We start from the raw sequence: 22,153 nt of genomic DNA, 5'->3' as shown, positions 1-22,153 counted from the left end.
TATTAAAAAGAGGGGCAGGCCAGCAGATTTATATGTTGAAGAATTGCTAGCAATCGATGACAATTAACGCCAATGAGTCAATGACCAGTTGATGACATAAACAAATGATCAATCTCAAACAACATACACTACAGTAACATCAAACACGTACGCACGCGTCACGATTCACCCCTCCTGTGAACTGAACATCACACTAGACATGCACATCGACAGTTATATATCTACGTGATTATCTTATATTATAAGCTGTTTAATTTGTGCGTACCGCACCCTGGTGCTTAATGCTTAGGGCGCGCCTTCGCTCAGGCTCGCGGTGGCGGCGCCGTGGCCGGCGTCCGCGTCCGTGGGGGCGGCGGAGGCGGGGGTGGCGTCGACGACGTTGAAGGGCTCCCAGTGCGGCACAGTGTCGCTGAAGAACCTGCCGACGACGCGCGCCTCCAGTACGGCGATGGCGTCGGGGTGCTTGATGCAGCGGGGCGTCTTGTACTGGTTCACCGACGACCCGTGGGAGACGCAGAGGTCCATGAGCGCGTCGAAGGCGCCGGGGGACACCACGCGGATCTCCAGCGGTCCCACGGACCGGTCGCGGCTCCGGCACCGCCGGTACACGGCGTCAAGGCCGGCCTCCACCTCGGCGCAGCATGCCTCCATGACGCGGTGGACCACGGCTTCGTCGCTGTCGGCGGGCGGCGGCGTGAGCTCCCAGAAGAGCACGTAGTGGCCCGGGATGGAGGCCGTGTCGGCGTAGGCGGTGTACTCGGAGAGGATGGTGGCGCCGCCCAGCGGCGCCAGGAGGCGCTTGGCGGCCGTGACGGCGCGGAGGAGGTCGTCCTCGGAGGTCTTGTCGGTGTCCACGCTGAGAACCACGTTGCGGCGGTGCACGAACCGGAACTGTGGCGCCGCGTTGTGGAAGCCTGACACCTGCAGGATGTCGCCCACGCGGTACCGGTACAGACCTGCATGCACCACCACGTCCAAATTCACTTCTAAAATTAGTATCTTTCCCTGATATTCATAGATGAATTTATTATAAATCCCACATATGATATTTTGAAGGAAAAAAAAAACAAGATGAACTATATTTAATTTTCATATTTCAAAACTATTTTTTTATCTAAAATTATTGATAGTTGGATTTGGACCAAATGTTGCCCAAACATTTTGTATGACCCAAAGAAGTATTATTTGAAGGAAACTAACCAAAATTAACTCAAACTATAAAGTGTTTGTAATCTATAATAATAAAGGCAGTGGCGAAGGAAGGGGGCTGAGGTGGGCCTGGCACCCTTGACCCACACATTCCTATCTCTCTCACAGTGCACCCTTTAATTAGCTACTTATTAATAGTTCAATTATCTAGTTAAATAATGTTATTTCTGTTTGATTTACTGTCCTCTCTTTATATTAATTTGTAATAGCATCTTATATAACTAAAAATAGTCTTCCTATTATTTTCTCCATCTCTTTTGTTCTTTTTCTAGTTCTTCACCACAGTACACATTGTAATTGGTGTTTTGCTTGTTTGCTCCCTCTGAATGGATCGCCAATGGCATCTATATTATTTAGGATTAGTCTTCATGTTATCTTCATTATCTCTTTCGTCCCTATTATGACAGTGATATTTTAGCCTAAGAATTAGATTGGTCGGATAAATGTTAGAGACCTAGGGCTAATTAATTTTGTTCCATTTTTTCTATAATATTCTGTTTTCTTTTGCGTTAGTTTTTCAGCTTTGTTTTGTATTGTAACACAAACATTCATTTGGTTGTTATGTATATTCTTGCCGACTTGTCGTGCATATATTTGTTACGCATGATTGTTATCGGTTTGAACGGCTCTGTAATCTTTAAATCCTGGCACCACCCCTGGATAAAGGAATAGATAATGTTCCTTTTTATATTACCAACGCAAGTTGTTTGTTAAAAGAAAATTTTAAGATGACTCCAATGGTTGGGGGGGCACGTCTCTAGCCATGCATGCTACAAATGCAATAATGGTACTTTGACTATATGTGCCCCCACTAGCACACTTCCGTAGAGCATTTCCACATGCAGTGGCTATATATGTTGATTCTTTGCATTGATCACTTTCTCTTCAGGAGCATAGTTTAAGGTATCAACCATCAAATGATGAGGAAAGTTCATTTTATTCATGGAAATGCAAGACTGTATGAAGCTCAAAATTAAAGGTTGTGGGGGGGTTGAGATGGAGGCCGCATTGGCTGGATATCATTCTTTTACATATCACATCATATCTGCTTCTATAGTTCTTGTGGCATGTACATTAATTATTAGCCTTTTGTTTTTAGTAGCATATTACTACTGCTACAGGAGGTGAATTGTATTCTTGTTCTTTATTCCATCATGTTCAGAAGAGACTAGCATTTACATCAACATCTCTAGATGCATAGTTAATTTCTTTTAAAAAAAATAGCAGTAAAAATGTATTTTTTTAAGATTTTCCATAAGAGGCAATAGTAAACAAATATCTCATTGGTGCTTGGAGGAATAAATAAAATACTATTTACTGATTTGGAGGAAAAGGAACCGTTAATTTACCCCCCCCCCCCCCCCCCCCCCCCCCCCCCCCCAGCATGAAGTGGACAGGTGTGCCCTGACCTTTCTTATCAACTGCCTACTAAAATGAGTCTATCAATATCTCCTTGTCTGGTGAAAGTGGGTGTACTGCCCATGCAAACACGAAAGCTAGCTAGGAGGCAAAGTTATTTTACCTTTAGGGTTAGTGTACTGTCAATGATAGTTTGGTGAACGTGATTGTACACTGTCAATTACATAAAGCTAGTGGGAGACTGGGCGTCAAGAAATTGACACCCCATTGGCCAACTGGGAGATCCCAAACAATAACCACCCATACATAAATTATCTTTTCTAATGCACAAGAAACACATTTGGTAAATTTAAAATATATATGATTGATTTATTTCCTTGCTTCTAAAAAAATGGATATTTTGTGGTAAGATAATCATGAATGCATACACCGCTTAAATTGATACGAAAGCTTTGCCTTTTGCACTCATGCATTATCATTGACTTATTGCTTAATTATGAAAATACGAGAGTAAAGAAACATAATTGAGATGTATTTTAAATATGCAGCCAGTTAGTACACTGTGGCTGAGGGAAGCAAGACTCACTTCTGTCCACCAGTAGAGCAACACAGCGAGTAGACCGCAAAAGCCAAATAATAAACAACTGATAGAAAACAAAAGGCACTCATCTTTTCAACCAAGACTCCTACAACACTACGTATCTTTGACATACAGATAACCACCATGGTATCACATCCAAGAAATTCTTCAACATGCATTGATGCACATTAATTTCATTTTCAGCCAAAAATAGAGTACGTAGCCCCAAATTCAGTTATATAAACAAGCACCAAGTCATTTCAAGAAAGCGATTGGTTAAAAACACTCCAGTGTTTCTTACACACTTCAAATGGGGGCAAGGCCTTCGTTTGGCAAAGCAGTTTGTTTTGGGGCTGCATTGTGGTAAGATAGATTGCCATATTTTTTGAATTAAGAGTATGGGGTGCCTAAACCCACCCTCCCCCGTCCATGGCAAAATGTGTAGTGCAAACCCATATATACGTGGAAACATGGAGACTTATTTTAAAAAATATAAAAATATATACTTCTGTCACTTGCAAAATTTTGAAACGATGCACATTCATATTGTATCTATATGTGGTTTGTTGAAAAAGTTAAGATTCAAAATCATTTTATAAAAACTCACACAAAAATTACAAATTCAGGCATATGTCAACTAAAAGACAAATCCCTACAAGTTTCGTCTTCTAGTGTACATATACTCTTATTTTTTTCACTTTGCACTAACTTTCCTAGATTGAATTTGAATCCCAACTTTTAACCAAAAAAAAAAACAAACATATATGGATACACAGTAGATGTGCATCGTTTTTAAAAAACTTAAGCAATAAAAGTATGTTTTTTAAATGACTTTGCACGTAGAACTGTGTCTATCTAGCATGCATAAAACCAGAAACTTGCCTGAGAGTATCCTCAACACTACGAGACAACAGCTAGCTTCATGTTACTGTTACTTCATTACATGAACCCCACGTGTAAATAATTTTTTTATTCTACATCTTGTTCTTTTCCTTCTCCCTTGCTTCATGAGCAAGCCCACAAACAGCCTCTATTCTGCACAAGATAGGTGAGGATATAAGACCCTTTTATTTTCTATATCTTCACCTTATTCCGATAAGTAAAATGTTGACATGGATTTTTATGAGCTAGCTGAAGCAGCACCGTCAGAGACACCCTAATTAATAAGCCAATCAAACCTCCTTGCGTTGCCCAAGGCATGTACTAGTGGAGATATATTTAGTATACAATATATATTTAGTTGTTGTTCCAACTATAAATTCCTAGTTTGACGCTGGCTCATGCAGTCTCCGCCGTTGATTTGGCACCATCGGACGGCCTTGAACGAGTTCAATTTTCTAACAACCCCCAGTCAACTCCAGTGCATCGTGAATGAATTACATACTTCTTGTGAACGGTACTAGCTACGAAGAAGCGAAGGAAGCAAGAGACCAAGAGTGCGTACATGCATCCAGCCATGAGCCATACACACGCAGCATGCTAAATTGCTAATGGAAAATAAAAGTGCACGTACGGTGGCTCACCTGTGAACGTGGTGACAAGGAGCTCGTAGTAGCCTCCGACCTCGACGTCGACAAGGTCCACGACCTTCCCGTCCCGAGCCTCCTCGCCGTCCTTCTCCACCTTGATGAACTCGTAGTAGCACATGTTGGGCAGCAGCGTATAGGCCACGTCCTCCGGCCGGTCCAGCGGCCGGAGGTTGATGCCGAAGTAGCACTCCGACGAGGCGTACATGGTGGACACCAGCGGCAGGCCGCCGCCGTAGAACTCCAGCAGCGGTATGTACTGCGCCATGGACCCCGTCACGATGACGTCGATATACTTGGTCCGCGGCCAGAGCCGGCGCACGATGCCCCGCCACGACCCCTCGCCCTCGCACTCGGCGGCGATGGCGTCGGCCAGCGCCGGGTCCGGCCGCGCCACGACCCTGGCGACGGCGTCCCGGCAGGCGGGGTCGGTGACGCGCGCCGCGTCGACGCGGCCGGCGCGGATGTCGTCGCAGAGCGCGCGCCAGTGGGCCTCGAGGAACTTGACGGAGCGCAGGAAGGCGGAGGCGAAGACGGCGCCGACGCGGAGCACCTCGCCGCGTCGGGCCAGGCCGCACAGCAGCTGCGCGTACATGCTCTGCGCGCTGTCCGGGCACAGGATCGCCTCGTTCGGGCTCGTGTACCGCGTGTACGGGCTGTCCGGCCGCTCCCGGAAGTGCCGGCTCTTGTAGTAGCTCGTCAGCACCGGCCGCGCCACCAGCCCCGACGCCGTTCTGATCTCCGGCTTCACGAACAGCAGGTACATGCACCGCCCTTTGTCCAGACCTTCCACGTACTTGTTCATTACGGGGACGAGGAGGTTGTAGAGGAAGGTCTTGCGGTCCAGCTCCTCCTCTGTGGACGGCATCAGCTTCGGCTGCCCGCCGGATGTGCCGGAGCTGACGATGACCGCCGTGAGTGGCCGAAATTCCGACGATGATTTACTAGAAACACGCTGTGCAACAGTAGTATGTACCTTGTGAGGAGCTCGGTGATGGTCTTGGAGGAGATGAGCGACGAGGGGGCGCCGTTGGCGATGCGCTCGATGAACGGCTTGACGTCCTCGTACTCCACGACCGGCACGCGCTCCTTGAACGTGGCCGCGAGCTCGTCGGCGTGACGTCCCTCGGCGGAGTCGTCGGAGGCGCCAAGGAAGCCGCGGAGGTAGTCCGTGCCGGCGTTCATGTCGAGGATCTCTCTGAGGACGCGCTGCTGGATGGCGCCGGCGTGGGTGGTCAGGTCCTCGATGAGCTGCAGGCTCGCTGTCCCGTCGTGCGGGTCGCACGCCGGGATCGTAGGCGGCAGAGTCGGCCGCGGTGGCATTGCCGGTGCCGGCGAGTCTGTGGAGGTGGATGAGACTGAGGAGACGAGGTCGAGCACTGCAGGGGACGTGGACATCGTCGTGGTTGACATTGTTAGATCCATGCATGCGTGCACTCTCTGTGCCGCCAGGGCATGGAGAGCGAGGCTTCTGCACTGATGCCTTGTTCTTGTGCAGGTACAGCTACTGTTTGTTGCAGAGGTGAAATCCTCTTGCTCTCCATGTCCTATATATATCTCATCACACGTCTCTCTGTGTGTGTGTGTGTAGAGAGAGAGAGAGAGAGAGAGAGAGAGAGAGAGGTGTTGTCTGATATTTTAGAGGGAGAGTGAGTGTAGAAGTATGCTGTGACTGTGAGTGATTTGTTTGAGAGAGTGAGTGGGAGGGGATACAGTGCAGTGCAGAGAAGCTAGTTGTGAGTGATTTCTTTTGATCTTTTTCTTTTTTCCTCTGTAGTGCAAGTGCAACAAATTTATGGGGAAGAGAGCACAGGGTAGTGTGCAAGTCATTTGTGTCAATGGCCTACACATGTGGCCATGTCTTGGAGCTTGTGCTTAGATGCATCTATTATGGGTCAAAGCTTCATATGGCTGCCTCCTCAACTTTGGTGTCCCTTTTATGTTTTCTGCAATTGTCTGTGTTCTTCTTGGCAGACACAGCCAAAGTTCTTATCAGATGAATCACCTGATTTCAGTAAAAGATGGATCACTTATATAGACAGAAGGTGGAAGGTACCACCTTTTCTTGTCTCCTAAGGGTAGTGATATGCATGCATACATTCGTTCACTGATAGTTTTTTTTAATGAAACACACGTATAGTTTAATTGTTCTGAATTTTGCATGAACTGAGCTGTTAGTCGTTAGGGGACAACTGTTGGAAAAATTACTTATGGTTTATCACACTTTACAAAAAGTAGATCTATCATATATACTGAAAACAAATATGTAAATAAATGAAACTGAGGCTTCTCAATTTCAAGAAAATCTAGGTAGCTGGGTCCACTGATCAATCAGATCCCTTCTCCTGTACAAACACAGGAACATGATTTATTTCTAGTTTATCTGTGTATGCATCTGAAATTTAGAGCTTTGCCCTTCTTTAGCTGGCCTTCTGACAACTGCGATTCTAGTGAGAAATAAGTGAGATTTTCTTCGATGCCCTTCCAGGTGTAGAATAATAAAGCCAATTGATTCCTTGACCAATCTGGGTAGAACTGTTACCTTGATCAGCAATATCAATTTTTTTGTTGGATGGCCATGTCACCAGGAATGTACTGACCATGTTGTCAAGAACTATTATATGCACTGCTAATCTTGTATGATGCTTTTGTTTAGTTTCTTGTTTCCTGCTTGCACTATCAGTGTTTAGGCGTCAAATGAACTGCTTAAGGTTGCGATCGACACAATAATAATCTGAACTGATCACAAACAAAGCCTGACTTTGACAGAAATATTTGCAGGCAAAAAAATAAGCGGATTAGTACCATTTCTGACCTTCCAATGACCTATTCTCTGGGGCTATTTTAATGCCTGAAATGTGTCTCTTCTGGTTGATGCTATGTGGGTTCCTGTCATGAAAACATTTTAGAATGTTAAGCTGACCTTTTGGAACATCTTAATTCCAGTCAAGGCTCAGAAGTAGAATGACACACATGGCTAGTCTCTTAGTCCTAGCTGTCTCACTTTTGCTGGGGATTAAATATGAACCTAATCATCGATGCCCACAAGCACATTCAGATCCCACTACATCATGTATAAAATAAAAAACTATATATATCAGAATGGGGTTAAACTACATGCTCCCTGCACTGTTACATCATTTGATAACTTTGGTTGATTCTTTATTTGTGAAATCTGTTAAATCAGATGTGAGGTGATTTATTTAGTCAGTGCGGACAGCTCGAAGATTTAGAGAGATCATGAGGTCAGGTTTGCGCCAGCTGTCCACATAAACAAACTTAAAAATTTGTCATGCTTCCATGAGAAAGATCTGGGATTGCTAGCCATGTCAAGCTGATCAAATTGGCATCACAAACTGTGCCTACTTTCATCAAAATTGTTCATTTTTTCATGTTTTCCTAATCAACTTGTTGCTCTGATACTAATTCAAAGACACAGTTGTTAACAGGTATCAGATAACAAAGCAACTGTGCTGGTTGTAGCAGTCAAACGCTCTGTGTGACAAGATGTTGATACGACTGTACGCACTCGTGTCCTTAGAGCCCTACTGGGCACTGAAATTTCCAGCCAATTGTTTGTCCAACTAGTTTGGCAATTGGCATTCAGGTTGGCATCCAAGAGCAGCATGTTTGGAAATTTCCAGGAGTTTTCTATTTCAAGCTTGAACTGATTCTTGATTTTTTTTTCTAGCAAAACCCTTCATAGTTCATACAGACAAGTGACAAGGCGAACTTGGGTGTGTGTTTTTCAGGTTGCATTGGTGACATATGGAAAGTTTCGTGAAAAAAAGAAACATGATCATTGCTAGATCATGACAAATTCAAAGATATAGTGTATATCACAATATAACTCTTAACCCCAATAATAGGTGTTTTCCAGATGAGGCGCCTTAAATTGTGACGGTTGTTTTTATAGATCCAGAAGTCTTTTCCGTAACCAACCATATCCAAGTGGGCTTTGCAGAGGCTTGTCCGCTACCTAATAGGTTTTTCTTTATAGAGGGCTTCATAGGTTACCTGTTTTCAAGAAGTGTTTAGTTGGGGGAAAGTTGGAATTTGGTTACTGTAGCACTTTTGTTTTTATTTGGTAATTAGTGTTCAATCATGGGCTAATTAGGCTCAAAACGTTCGTCTCGTGATTTCCAACCAAACTGTGCAATTAGTTTTTTTTCGTCTACATTTAATGCTCCATGCACGTATCGCAAGATTCGATGTGATGGCAACTGTAGCACTTTTTGGGAAGTTTTTTTTTTGGAACTAAACACCGGCTGTGTTTAGTTCGTGAATTTTGGGAATTTGACTACTGTAGCACTTTCATTTTTATTTGACAATTAGTGTTTAATCATGGACTAATTAGGCTCAAAACGTTCGTCTCGCAATTTCCAACCAAACTGTGCAATTAGTTTTTTTTTCGTCTACATTTAATGCTCCATGCACATATCGCAAGATTCGATGTGATGGCTACTGTAGCACTTTTGGGAATTTGGTTGGGAACTAAACGAGCACTCATTTCATAGCCCTGCATTGCAGACTGGATTCTTGGTTCTTACAGAGTGCCACCTGACATCAGCGAACTTCTGCACATTGGGCATTCTGCGACTTGTTATTTTTATTACCTGGATAATTACACCAAATAATTTTCTCTTCGTAAAAATTTCTACTCTGAATTGCAAAACAGGATATGGTGGTTACCTACACTGGAAAGAGAACTAATGCAGTCACTGAGAAGTAAATAATTGGTCCAGTCCAAATACATGCATGTGTCATGTTTATATTGTTTATTTATTACTTAACACGACAATTCTCACAGTAATGGGAGAAGACGGATTTGTAGTTTAGTGGATATAGATCAATAAAATCTGGATCTGCTAGATTTAGCGACTCACATGTTGAAATAAATAAAAAATATGAAATGGATTGTTTTTTTGGAAATAGTTAAATACAAGAGAAATGCATGGTGAAGATGTTGCTTCATGCATAATTTGAAGGAGACAGAAGATCCCTGAAAAAAAAGCAGGAAAGGAGGAGGAAAACAAGGAACAACAACCAACTGTTCCAGGGGCGGTTGGTTTGATGTACTAAGTGCCAAAACAATGTATTAGCTAGTCACTGTTCTTTCATATTCACAACACACATGCATAATAGAGAACCTGCATGGTCACGAAGTCCAGGAAGCAAACTAATTAACAGAATAGATACATAACCATGATCGATAATTTTTTAATTAGTAAATCAATCCTATTGTGATGACTTGACCTGGTGAGTGATGACACATAATGGCTTGGTCAATGGTATCTTTTACAAAGAAAATTGCATGATATGATTTTAGTTCCTTTATAACCACTTTTATCTTGTTGGTTCTAACAAAAGTCAATAGTTATCAAATATTGGTCTATTTCCTGTTGGTGGTGCAGTTCCTTTTACCTCAAATAGGTTGCTCCAAATAGACATCTAACATCTAGGTGTTTTTCATTCCCTTGACGTGACAAGAGACACTAATTTGAATTTTGACCAAGAAAATATTAATTATTTTTTGCAATTGGTTCGCTCCTAGCTAGCTAGTTGAACCGCAGGTAGTGCGGTTCCTTTTACCTCAAATAGGTTGCTCCAAATAGACATCTAACATCTTGGTGTTTTTCATTCCCTTGACGTGACAAGAGACACTAATTTGAATTTTGACCAAGAAAATATTAATTATTTTTTGCAATTGGTTCACTCCTAGCTAGCTAGTTGAACCGCAGGTACACACAAGTGTAGAAAATTAAAGCATATGAGACCGTCAGCTTCTTAAAATTGGTCTTAATGTAAATTAAAATATGTTGCCCAGACATAACAAAGATGAAAATCACTAAATTGGCCCTTTAATTTGCATTGAAAATGGCCTGTTTCTCATTACAAAAAGATAAAGATCTTGAGAAAGTTGAGGCCTCATAAGGATCATAGGAATTTTCATATAAATTTTGGACAAGTGGAATTGCGGGGGAGGGGGGGGGGGGGGTTTCTATATAACCTTCAGAGCAAAGGATTGGGTTTGCACTTTGCAGAATTTTTAGGAACTGCTTAATCCACAGAAATGTTAGCATGCATAGATCCTGTAATTGATCCCCCCTTGTCTATTTTACTTGTTCTATCTTTCATTTGAAGCCTCCAAAGAAACATCTTTTTTGTTGAACATTCCTATGTTCTCTGTTCTTGCATGACAGCACTGGCATACAATGTGACTCAAGTGTGTACACTGCTCTTATATTTTTCTTCCCCTTCATTTCAAAAGGGCCCTATAGTTTGGCTAATTTATTCCAATTGGACAGGAACACAGACTTATAAACTTTCAGTGAAACTGCACTACCTCAACACCTTCTTCCAACGAGCTAGCAAAATGATCATCCATGCGACCGTAAAAATGTTGTGGATTCTGAGTTGTCATAATTGAGGACCAGCACCATATGATAATTGAAACCTCATCGCAGAACCAGAAGTTCAATTGTAAGCACCAATCATCATTTTGTGTGGTCAAACCATCACTCAAGAGATCCAGTAATATACCAAGCTACCAAAAAAAAAACGTTCTTATGATTGTCCATAGATCTTCTTGTGATCGCGCCATCGTTATACTCTATTGACATATGGCACCAGGATAATAGCTCTTAGGAAACCACTTGGCACTTTGTGGTGGCTATATGTGATGATCCTTGACCAATGATAATAATGTTAACACCCTCCAATGTCACATAGATGCATAGACCACAGGTCCACCACTAACACATCTCCTAGTTTGAAGAGATAATATTATGTGAAGTACAACAGCAAAATATTGTCCTGAGGACCACAAGGCACTGGTGAGCTCACACCATCTCCTTGCCTCCCATTGGGATGCATTTGTATTGGTGTTTGGTATACTCAAAACCCGATAAGGTAGAGAAAGATTGCAAAGTACAGGCGACTTTTTGGATTAAAAACTTGCATCGCACACCATGTTTGCATGTCCTATTAACTACCTAGTAGGCTAATAGCTTGGCTGATCTTCAAAGATCACCATCTGTGAAGACCTTTTTTCTTGTGCAGAAACAGAGAAGAATTTCATTGCTTGAGCAAACACTACATCCAGCAAAGTTCACAACGGATTAGAAAAATGGAAGGGTTTATAAACCCAAACCCAGAATTTCTTATAAAAACGAAACTAAAAATGAAACTTCCATGTGCAATTCAGTTTTAACATATTCCTAACTCCTAAGATTGGCTACCTGTTAGAAAACCTGGTCAGATTATGCACAGCCAGTAGGCGATGATTGCAGGCTATTTGGTCTGAAACTGCTACACATACTGACTATAGCTAGTATACATGTAAAGTCACACTAGCCACTAGTCCAGTTCTGCCTGAGCACAGTTGTTAGTTGTCTCTGAAACTAATCATTTTGACAGGACGGACACGGTGATCGGAAGGCACCAGATCCAAGAAGGGGTGGTCCTAAAACTAACAAAAAAAAAGATTGCATAGAAGAGAAGAAAGCGCTGAAAAAAAAACTAAACGATTAAGAACAGGGCAAGTTGTGCTTTGTGAAGCCCTACAAGATCACCACGGGAGACAGGCCACATGAGCACAAGCGATCCCTCCTTCGACGAGCCTAAGGCCTCACATGGTGCAAAGCCCCCTTTTGCCTTACCCAAGGGTGGCCACTAAACTAGGCTCCTGAATCCTTCCTCCAAGAAGCTTCACATGAGCACTGCACATGATGGATCCTTTGATATGCTGCCAATCTTTCTTGCATGATCGTGCTAGCTAGGTCACACAACCGCCTCGGCGCGCGCCGACCAATCATCAGTTCTCGGGAAGCTGCCAAAGATGGGATTCGCGCATGCAGCATCTGTGATAAATTTTGCTGCAGTCTAGAAAAACAAGTCAGCCAGATGCTGGCTGTGATTCCAACTACCTCCTTCTGGTGATGCCTTTGTTAGAATAATCTACCGTTTCCCAACTACCTCCTTCTGGTGATGCCTTTGTTAGAATAATCTACCGTTTCCTTGTGTGAACACACAGTAAAAGAAGACGGTGTGAAAAAGGCCCCCTGCTGTGGTACTGTAGCCGCTGCAGAGGCAGGCGCTGAACGGCTCACCTGCCGCACTGTAGACACATGCAGGGACAGGCGCAGAAGTCAGTCCTGTTGTGTTATCTAGTTACTGTTGCAGCATATGCGTTGTACTAGGACTAGATGGATAGAGTTGTATAAATAGACTACCACGGCAACTCAGTAAAGAGAGTTCAGATTTGCCATCTCCCATATAGGGCTTCAGCCAACGCTGATGTCTTGTACTGTGTGTATGCTCTGTTCTCCCTCTTCTTCAACCTCTAGCCATAGTGTGTGGGGACGGACAACGCTTGTTCGTGGTCGGCTTAGCTAGTGGATGTTCGGCAACACTAGCGGGTGCTCAGCAAGACTGGTGAGTGATTCACTCACCTGAGCCAGTGATCATATGGGCTAACAAGTGGTATTGGAGCAGTACAAGCGTTGTCGCTAGACTAACCGCTGGCGATAACGGGCGGTTCAGAGATGGACGACAACAGTGGCACTGCTATGGTTGTCTAGCCATGACCGGAGGTCGTTGTTCGCATGGTGCGGGAGGTCAGCAGCACCAGTTGGCCGACGCTGACTCACACTAACTATGGAGAGTGGTCGGTGACCATAAAGGTCAAGCTCAGAGTCCGACGGCTCTGGAATGCTGTTGACAAGGGCACCGATAATGAGGAAGATGACATATCAGCATTGGAGGCTATCCTCGCTGCTGTACCGGCGGAGTATAGGGAGCCGTTTGGGACGAAGAGCTCGGCTAAGGACGCGTGGGAGGCTATTGCGGCGATACGTGTTGGTTCCGAGCGCGCAAAGAAGGCGACGGCTCAGCTTCTAAAGCAGGAGTACACCAACCTCAAGTTCAAGGATGGTGAAATGGTGGAGGACTTCTCCCTCCGCCTGCAGATGCTCATCAGCAAGCCGAAGAGCCATGGCGTCACCATCGATGAAGAGAAGGCAGTCTCCAAGTACCTCCACTCCGTGTCAGCAAAGTACATCCAGATTGCTCTCAACTACTTGTCCACCCTCACCATTTAGGATGTGACAAGCTGTCTACGGGCGGTGGATGAGTGCCTGGAGCAAGCGATAGCAACGAAGGACAGCGGTAAACTGTTGCTGACAGAGGAGGAGTGGGCTGCTCGGAGGAACTCCGGGAAGGCAGCCTCCTCCAGCCGCTGTGGCGATGATAAGCGCCGCGGCAAGGCTTCTTCGGAGAAGAAGAAGCAGGTCGACCCCAACGCCTGTCGGCGCTGCGGGAAGATGGGCCATTGGGCACGAGAGTGCCCAAATCGCAAGCAGGAGAAGAAGGCTAAGGCTTACCTGACGCAAGCTGATGATGAGGATGAGGCCACTATCCTGATAGCGACGTTCCGTGCACTGCATGACGTCGAGGCCGAGGAGAAGGAAGAGGTGACAATGGTGGAAGGACCTGGGAAGGCCCTGAAGACTGTCAACCTCGACGAACCACGCGCCCAAGTCCACCTCAGACGTGTGGGCGTCGACCAGGAGCAGCGGTGATATCTAGACTCTGGTGCCAACAACCATATGACGGGCTCCAAGGCATCCTTCTCCGAGCTCGACGATGATGTTACCGGTACAGTGAAGTTTGGTGACGGACTCAAGGGTGGCTATTCCAGGGCACGACACCATCATCTTCAGGTGCCAGAACGGAGAGCACCACGCGCTAACAGATGTATATTACATCTCACAGCTACGTTCTAGCATCATCAGCATTGGTCAGTTGTCTTAGCGCGGTTGCAAGGTACTGATCAAGGACGGAGTCCTTAGGATCAGGGATCAGGAGCAGCGACTTCTCACCAAGGTGAAGACGTCCCTGAACAAGTTGTACCTGCTCGACCTGAAAGTAGAGCAGCCGATGTGCCTGGCGGCAAGGCACACCGAGGAACCGTGGATATGGCATGCCCGGTTTGGACATCTCAGCTTCGACGCGCTTGGTCGGCTGGAAAAGATGGTCCGAGGGCTACCCCACAACAAGCACGGAGGCGAGCTGTGTGATAGCTGCCTGGCCGGGAAGCAGAGGAGGCTACCATTCCCAAAGGTGGCCAAGTATCGTGTGACGGACGCTCTCGAGCTCATCCACGGTGACCTCTGTGGGTCGATCATGACAGCTACAAATGATGGTCGGCAGTACTTCCTCCTGCTCATGAATGATTGCAGTCGCTACATGTGGCTGCAACTCCTGATGAGCAAGGACGAAGCTATGGCGGCGATCAAAAAGTTCAAGATGTGCGCGGAGGCCGAGAGAGGCAAGAAGCTAAGCGTGTTGAGGACTGATCGCGGCGGCGAATTCACTTCGATGGAGTTCGCTACGTACTGCGCGGATTAGGGTGTGGTGCGACACCACACTGCGCCGTACTCGCCATAACAGAATGGTGTGGTGGAGAGGCAGAACTAGACGGTGGTTGGCATGGCTTGATCCATGATGAAGGCCAAAGGCATACCGACCAGGTTCTGGGGTGAGATGGTGAACACAGCAGTGTTCATCCTCAACCTCGCTCTGACCAAGGCCCTAACGGGCAAGACGCCGTTCAAAGCTTGGTATGGACGTAAGCCGAACGTGTCCTTCCTCTGGACATTCGGCTGCATCGGCCATGTCAGGAAGACGAAGCCGATCCTCACCAAGCTGGAGGATAGGAGCACACCGATGGTGTTCCTAATATACGCGGAGGGTACCAAAGTGTACCGGCTCTATGACCCACGCGAAGACAAGGTGCTTGTCTCATGCGACATCGTGTTCGACGAGAAGGCGGCTTGGGACTGGAGCAGTCCAAGCACGGGGGAAGCTGGCGGCTTCACCAGCACCTTCGTCGTCGAGCACTTGGTCATCCACGGTGGTGGAGACACTGGGGAAGAGGTGTCGAGCACTCCGGAAGAGGTGCCGAGCACTCCAGTGGTAGAGCCAAGCACTCCTGGGACAGTGCCGAGCACTTCAGGAGGAATGCCGAGCACTGAGGGAGGAGTGCCGAGCACTCCTGGAGGGATGCCGAGCATGCCAGGAGTGACGTCGGGAGGTTTTGTAGTGGTGGCGACCACTCCAAGACGAGGCCAAGTACTCCCGTGTTGGAGCCAAGCGGTCTTGCAGTGGTACCGACCACTCCTAGACTGAGGCTGAGCACTCCTATAGTGGCACCGAGCACTGCAAGAGTCATGACAAACTATCCAGAAGTACTGCCGAGCACTACAACCAGGGTGCCAAGCACTCTGACGGAACATGGAACTCCATCAATGCCGATCGAGTTCGCCTCACCTCCAAGTGATATCACTGAGTTTGGGGATGCCTTCCACGAAGATGAGGAGGTGCGGTTCCGTAGGCTGGACGATATTGTCGGCGGCACAGGACCCTCAGGACTGGCTGGTCGGCTGCTCAATGATGCAGAGCTGCTGCTTGTCAGTGCAGAGGAACCACCCATGTTCACGCTGGCTAAGCGGGATAGAAACTGGCGATGGGCGATGCTGGAGGAGATGAAGGCGATCGAGGAAAACGAGACATGGCAGCTCATCGATCCACCTCTAGGATGTCGTCCGATCAGCCTGAAGTGGGTGTACAAGGTCAAGCGGGACGAGCTCGGTGCCATTGTCAAGCACAAGGCGTGCCTCGTCGCCCGAGGCTTTGTTCAGCGCGAGGGCATCGACTTCGAGGGAGTCTTTGCGCCAGTAGCGCGCATGGAGTCGGTCCGTTTGCTACTAGCCTTGGCAACAGCAAAGGACTAGCGCATCCATCACTTGAACGTTAAATCAGCCTTCCTCAACGGCGAGTTGGCGGAGACGATCTTCGTCAGGCAACCTCTAGGTTTCGCCGTCGAGGGAAAGGAGCACAGGGTGCTCCGACTGCGCAAGGCGCTCTACGGGCTGCGGCAGGCCCCACGAGCATGGAACGTCAAGCTTAACGCCACGCTGGGTGAGCTTGGGTTTCAGCGGTGCGCAACCGAGCACGCGCTCTACACGCGGCGATGGAGGAAGGAGGAGCTCATCGTCGGCATGTATGTAGATGACTTAATCATCACCGACGTGGGCACGGAGGACATCAACGGCTTCAAGCGCGAGATGACGGCTCGTTTTCGAATGAGAGATCTCTGCGCACTCTCCTACTACCTCGGCATCGAGGTGAGACAGGGGAAGGAGGAATTCATGCTCGGTCAGAGCGCGTATGCCTCCAAGCTATTGGAGCGGAGCGGCATGGCTGAGTGCAAACCATGCGGGACTCCGATGGAGGAGCGGCTAAAACTGACGAAGGCCAACACTGCAGCGAAGGTGGATGTAACACTCTAGTGGAGCATCGTCGGCAGTCTACGCTACCTAGTCCACACGAGGTCGGACATTGCGTTCGCCGTGGGCTACGTTAGTTGCTTCATGGAGGATCCTAGAGAGGATCACTGAGCTGCGGTGAAGCGGCTACTGCGCTACGTCAAAGGGACGGTGGATCAGAGGATCATCTTCCCCAACACTGGTGGGAGTAGGCTGCAGCTCACTGTGTTCAGCGATGCAGACATGGCGGGGGACATCGATGGAGCACCTCTGACGTGCTCGTCTTCCTCAGGTCGGCCCCAATTTCATGGCTATCGCTGAAACAGAAGCTGGTGGCACTATCTACGTGCGAGGCAGAGTATGTAGCGGCTGCCACAGCGGCGTGCCAAGTTGTGTGGCTACGTCGGTTACTTGGCGAGCTGATCGGCGTGGGAGCTCACCCACCAGCACTGATGGTGGACAACCAGCCCGCCATCGCCCTCGCGAAGAATCCGGTTCTGTACGACCAGAGCAAACACATCGATGTGAAGTTTCACTTCCTCAGGGACTATGTCGATGGAGGGCAGATCGTCATCGAGTTCGTCGAAACTGGTCGGCAACTCACAGACGTCCTCACCAAGCTGCTCGGACGTTTTCAACACACAGAGCTGAAGGAGATGGTCGGTATGGAGGGGGTACAAGGGATAGCAGTAGGATTAGGGGAAGAATTGTTAGAATAATCTACTGCTTCCTTGTGTGAACACACAGCAAGGGAAGGCGGAGCCGAAAAGACCCCCTGATGTGGTACTGTAGCCGCTGCAGAGGCAGACGTCGAACGGCTCACCTGTCGCACTGTAGCCACATGCAGGGACAGGCGCAGAAGTCAGTGTGTATGCACTGTTCTCCCTCTTCTTCAACCTTTAGCCATAATTTGTGGGGACGGACAACGCTTATTCGTGGTCGGCTTAGTTAGTGGGTGCTCAGCAACACTAGCGGGTGTTCGGCAAAACTGATCAGTGGTTCACTCATCTGAGTCGGTGATTCTATGGGCTAACAGCCTGGCGATTTGTTTTTCCTGTTGCATCTGCAGATGGCACATATGTTCAGGTGGGTGATCGACGAAGACGAAGAAGAACCCTTTGACCTGAAAGCTTGTGTTCAACAAGACTGCTCTGAAGCTGTTCATGTTCATGTTCATGTTCTGAGCTGGACATATTAATCTCTGCAGTGCTAAATTTGCAAGGATAACAGCTGGAAACTTGTGACTTAATGCGGCTTCTCATACATATGCTGCAGTGGTACACTTTGGGAGAACTGATTTAAAAATAAAGCTCTGCCAAGTGCCATGTGCCCCCAAATTCTTGGACTAACACGGGCGAGCACTGCCCTCGAATTAGACCGCAGATAGGAACCCCAATCCAAGCGCCGGAACCGGGAGCATAGAGCACGGCATAGCACATCGGACGGCACCGGCAGCAGCGTCGACCACGATCACGACGGCGAGCGCCGTATCATGGCAAAAACCAAACCGCAACACTCGAAAGCAAAGCAAACGAACCAGAGGCTTCAAAACATCGAGAGGGATACGGGGAGTGCGTGACGTACCATACGAACGCGGCGGCCGTTGGTGGCAACGCGGGCGGAGAGCCGGGGACGACGACGCCGAAGCCTGCCCGCGGCAGGCGGCAGCGGCGGGGAGGCAGGGACGAAGTTGGTAGCACTAAGGAAATGGCCGAGCGGTGCAGTCAGGCTCAGGCCCAATGGAGTTGTGGAGGTGAGCGGGCCCACCAAGAAGTACAAATCGGCCCAACAGATTAACGCGAACGATAATCTGCTTCCACTAATTTCCATTATTTTGTTGTACAAATTTTACCACCGATGAGTCATGGAAACCGTTTGTTTTTCTCTTGAACCTACTGTCTTTGACTCATTAATAGGAACCCAATCACTTTTGAAAACCGTTTGTTCTTCATGATATTTAGACCCCGTTTGGCAGAACTCTTCCTCAAGTGCTTTTTTGGAGGAGCCAGAGCATTTGAGGAACCACTTTTTGCGGCTCCTAATATCAAAACAGCACCATCTTCTTTACTGTTTACTAGAAAATGATTCCTCTTCCTAAATTATTTAGTACAGCTCCTCCATAGAAGCTATTGCAGGAGAGTCAGAGCCATGCCAAACAATATCTTATTAGAAGAAAGAAAAATCATGTGGTACAAGAGAGTGCCAACAACCTATAATATGTGGATAGAGTGAGAAAAAGGGAATACTAGGAAGACAACTTTGCTTAGCCAATAATTGCCAAGTTGTCATGATGACACTACAACCTCAAAGCAAAGCTGCTTTCAATGAGCTCATGTGAAGTGGGGATTATTTGTTTATCAGTCTGTTTGCTCGTTGGTTTCAGTCAGGCCTTATCAGCTAGTCAATAGTGTTTTCCTCTCACAACAAACTAGCACCGGCTAGACTTATCAACCCAGAAACCAACCAACGAACAAACCGTATATATGAAGTTATTAACCTTGGATTGATGTTTAGAGTTGATTTTTTTTCTTGTTTTTTTTTGTCGTCAAGTCAGTGGTCACCTTACGAGCTTCATAACCGTCTTGTTAGACCGACCAACACAACATTTTGGACACATGACGTGCTAGAATTGAAAGAGGTAACGCAAAAACTCTGAGAAAGGCCATATACGAGATATACACGACATTTGGAATGAATTCAAACTATAATTTTACATGCAAGCATAAATTGAGGAACCTTAGTGCATATATATACAAAGTTGGATGCGAAAAATGTTGTATTTTATTATATACTATTAAGTATACTATACCGTTGGCGCCGTGGGGTTCATCCGCTGGCCGTCGACCTCGCCAGTGCCCCCCCCCCCGAAGTCTGTAATCCACGGTGCCCCATGGCCAGCCGTAGCCCCATCGCGCTCCCCTGGCCGGTCCGCAACTGCCCCAGCCCGGTCCACGCCAAGGCTGCGATGTCCCCTAGCCGGTCCACCGACGATACAAAGATCCATCGTCGGGCTCGAAGAAACGGAGGGTGGATCCGCTCTCGCCGCCGCTGTAGGGTCAAGATGGCGGACTAGAGGGGGGTGAATAGTCATTTCTAAAACTAATCACGTCGGCTAACCGAAATAAGTGCGGAATTAAAACAATTGGTCTAGCCAAGAATACACCCATCTATCTATGTTCTCTAGCACCTTGCAAAGATCCAAATTAGACAACAAAGGTGCCGGGCTAGCTAGAGCTCACTTATCCAATTCTAGGAGAAAGGTCACACAAACCTATGCCACTAGTACTTTAAGCAATGAGGAAGCTCCTACACATACTAGTAAGCAAAAGCAGAAAGCTACCTAAGCTCACTAGCAATGCTCAATAACAAGGCTACACAAGCTAAATTATAGAGCGCAAATAACTTAGCTACACAAACTAAGCAATGTGACTAATAAGGTTACACAAACTAAATTAGCCACGCAAGGGAGCTACTTCTATGCCACACAAGCAAGAAGGTAACTAGTGAGCTACACAAGCTAACTAATTACAAGAGCAACTACACAAGCACAATGTATATGAAAGTAACTACAGGCTTGTGTAAAGGGATTGCAAACCAACAGGAAGAACAATGTTGACACGGTGATTTTCTTCCGAGGTTCACGTGCTTGCCAACACACTACGTCCCCGTTGTGTCGACCGCTCACTTGGTGGTTCGGTGGCTAATTGGCATCACCCGCCAAGCCCGCACATCGGGCACAGCAAGAACCTACCCCGAAAGTGAAGGTAGCTTAATGACATGCTCAGCTAGAGTTGCTCTTCGTGGCCCCCGCGGGGTGAGCACAGTGCCCCTCACAAAGCTCTTCTCTGGAGCACTGCACAAGCTTCTTACGTCTTGCACAAGCTTCTCTGGAGGTCATTGCACATGTGATTGCATCGAGTGGTACTAGGTGGTCGTCTTCTAAGCCGGTGGTGCTTATTACTTTTAGAGGTTGCCACCTCCTAGATGGCTTGGTGGTGGTCTCCGTCAAAGCCCGTAATAAACTTGTGCGGTGCTCCGAAGAAGAGCTTTATGAGGGGCATTGTGCTCGCCTCGCGGGAGCCATGAAGAGCAACTCTAGTTGAGCATGTCATTGAGCTACCCTCACTTTCGGGGTATGTTCTTGCGGTGCCCGACGTGCGGGCTTGGCGGGTGATGCCAATTAGCCGCCGAACCACCAAGTGAGCGGTCGACACAACGGGGATGTAGCGTGTTGGCAAGCACGTGAACCTCGGGAGAAAATCACCGTGTCAACATTATTCTTCCCATTGGTTTTGCAATCCCCTTACACAAGCTTGTAGTTACTTTCATATACATTGTGCTGTATACTTGCTCTTGTAATTAGTTAGCTTGTGTAGCTCACTAGTTACCTTCTTGCTTGTGAAGCATAGAAGTAGCTCCATTGCGTGGCTAATTTGGTTTGCGTAACCTTGTTAGTCACATTGCTTAGTTTGTGTAGCTAAGTAATTTGCGCTCTATAATTTGGCTTGTGTAGCCTTGTTATTGAGCATTGCTAGTGAGCTTAGGTAGCATTGTGTTTTTGCTTACTAGCATGTGTAGGAGCTCCCTCGTTGCTTAAAGTACTACTGGCATAGGTTTGTGTGACCTTACTCCTAGAATTGGATAGGTGAGCTCTAGCTAGCCCAGCACCTTAGTTGCTTAATTAGGATCTTTGCAAGGTGCTAGAGAACATAGATAGAGGAGTGTAGTCTTGGCTAGACCGATTGTTTTAATTCCGCACTTATTCAGTTAGCCGATGCGATTAATTTTAGAAATGACTATTCACCCCCCCTCTAGTCCGCCATCTCGACCTTACAATCGGTCCATCAAGCCAAGTCATGTCTTGATCTTCTCCACCTTGATCACATGACTCAATGTCATATCTCATGTGCAATGAGCTCCTTCATCATCACATGTGTGAGCTTTGCAACGTCTCCGAGCCATTTCCACCTTCATGGCATATGTTGCTTACACACATATACCTGTAGACTAATCACCTATGTATCTCACATAAACACAATTAGTCCACCTAGGTTGTCACTCAATTACCAAAACCACACAAGGACCTTTTAATCTCCCCCTTTTTGGTAATTGATGACAACTCTTCAAAGATATGGAAATTAAGCTCTTTT

General features: G+C 46.8%; 1 protein-coding gene across 1 annotated transcript; it reads right to left on the bottom strand.

Annotated features, from left to right (window-relative positions):
* Positions 1-285: 285 nt before the first annotated feature.
* On the bottom strand, positions 286-6,099 carry LOC136489060 (probable indole-3-acetic acid-amido synthetase GH3.13). Its single transcript, XM_066485797.1, has 3 exons — positions 5,651-6,099; positions 4,672-5,573; positions 286-956 (listed from the first exon to the last, which is right to left on the bottom strand). Exons 1-3 carry the CDS (start codon positions 6,097-6,099, stop codon positions 286-288), a joined length of 2,022 nt encoding a protein of 673 aa, XP_066341894.1.
* Positions 6,100-22,153: the final 16,054 nt, after the last annotated feature.

Source organism: Miscanthus floridulus, chromosome 10 (assembly GCF_019320115.1).
Source record: "Miscanthus floridulus cultivar M001 chromosome 10, ASM1932011v1, whole genome shotgun sequence".
NCBI classification, from domain to species: Eukaryota; Viridiplantae; Streptophyta; class Magnoliopsida; order Poales; family Poaceae; genus Miscanthus; species Miscanthus floridulus.
Note: the sequence above shows the minus strand (reverse complement) of the source record. Positions and strands in the feature narration are given on the sequence as shown.

Bases quoted from the DNA above. Each gene is read 5' to 3' on its own strand.
- LOC136489060 (XM_066485797.1), bottom strand. From the start codon at position 6,099: ATGGATCTAACAATGTCAACCACGACGATGTCCACGTCCCCTGCAGTG. The intron at 5,574-5,650 runs GTACATACTACT...GGTCATCGTCAG, and splicing joins ATCACCGAGCTCCTCACAAG to CTCCGGCACATCCGGCGGGC. The intron at 957-4,671 runs GTGAGCCACCGT...TGGTGCATGCAG, and splicing joins CCTTGTCACCACGTTCACAG to GTCTGTACCGGTACCGCGTG.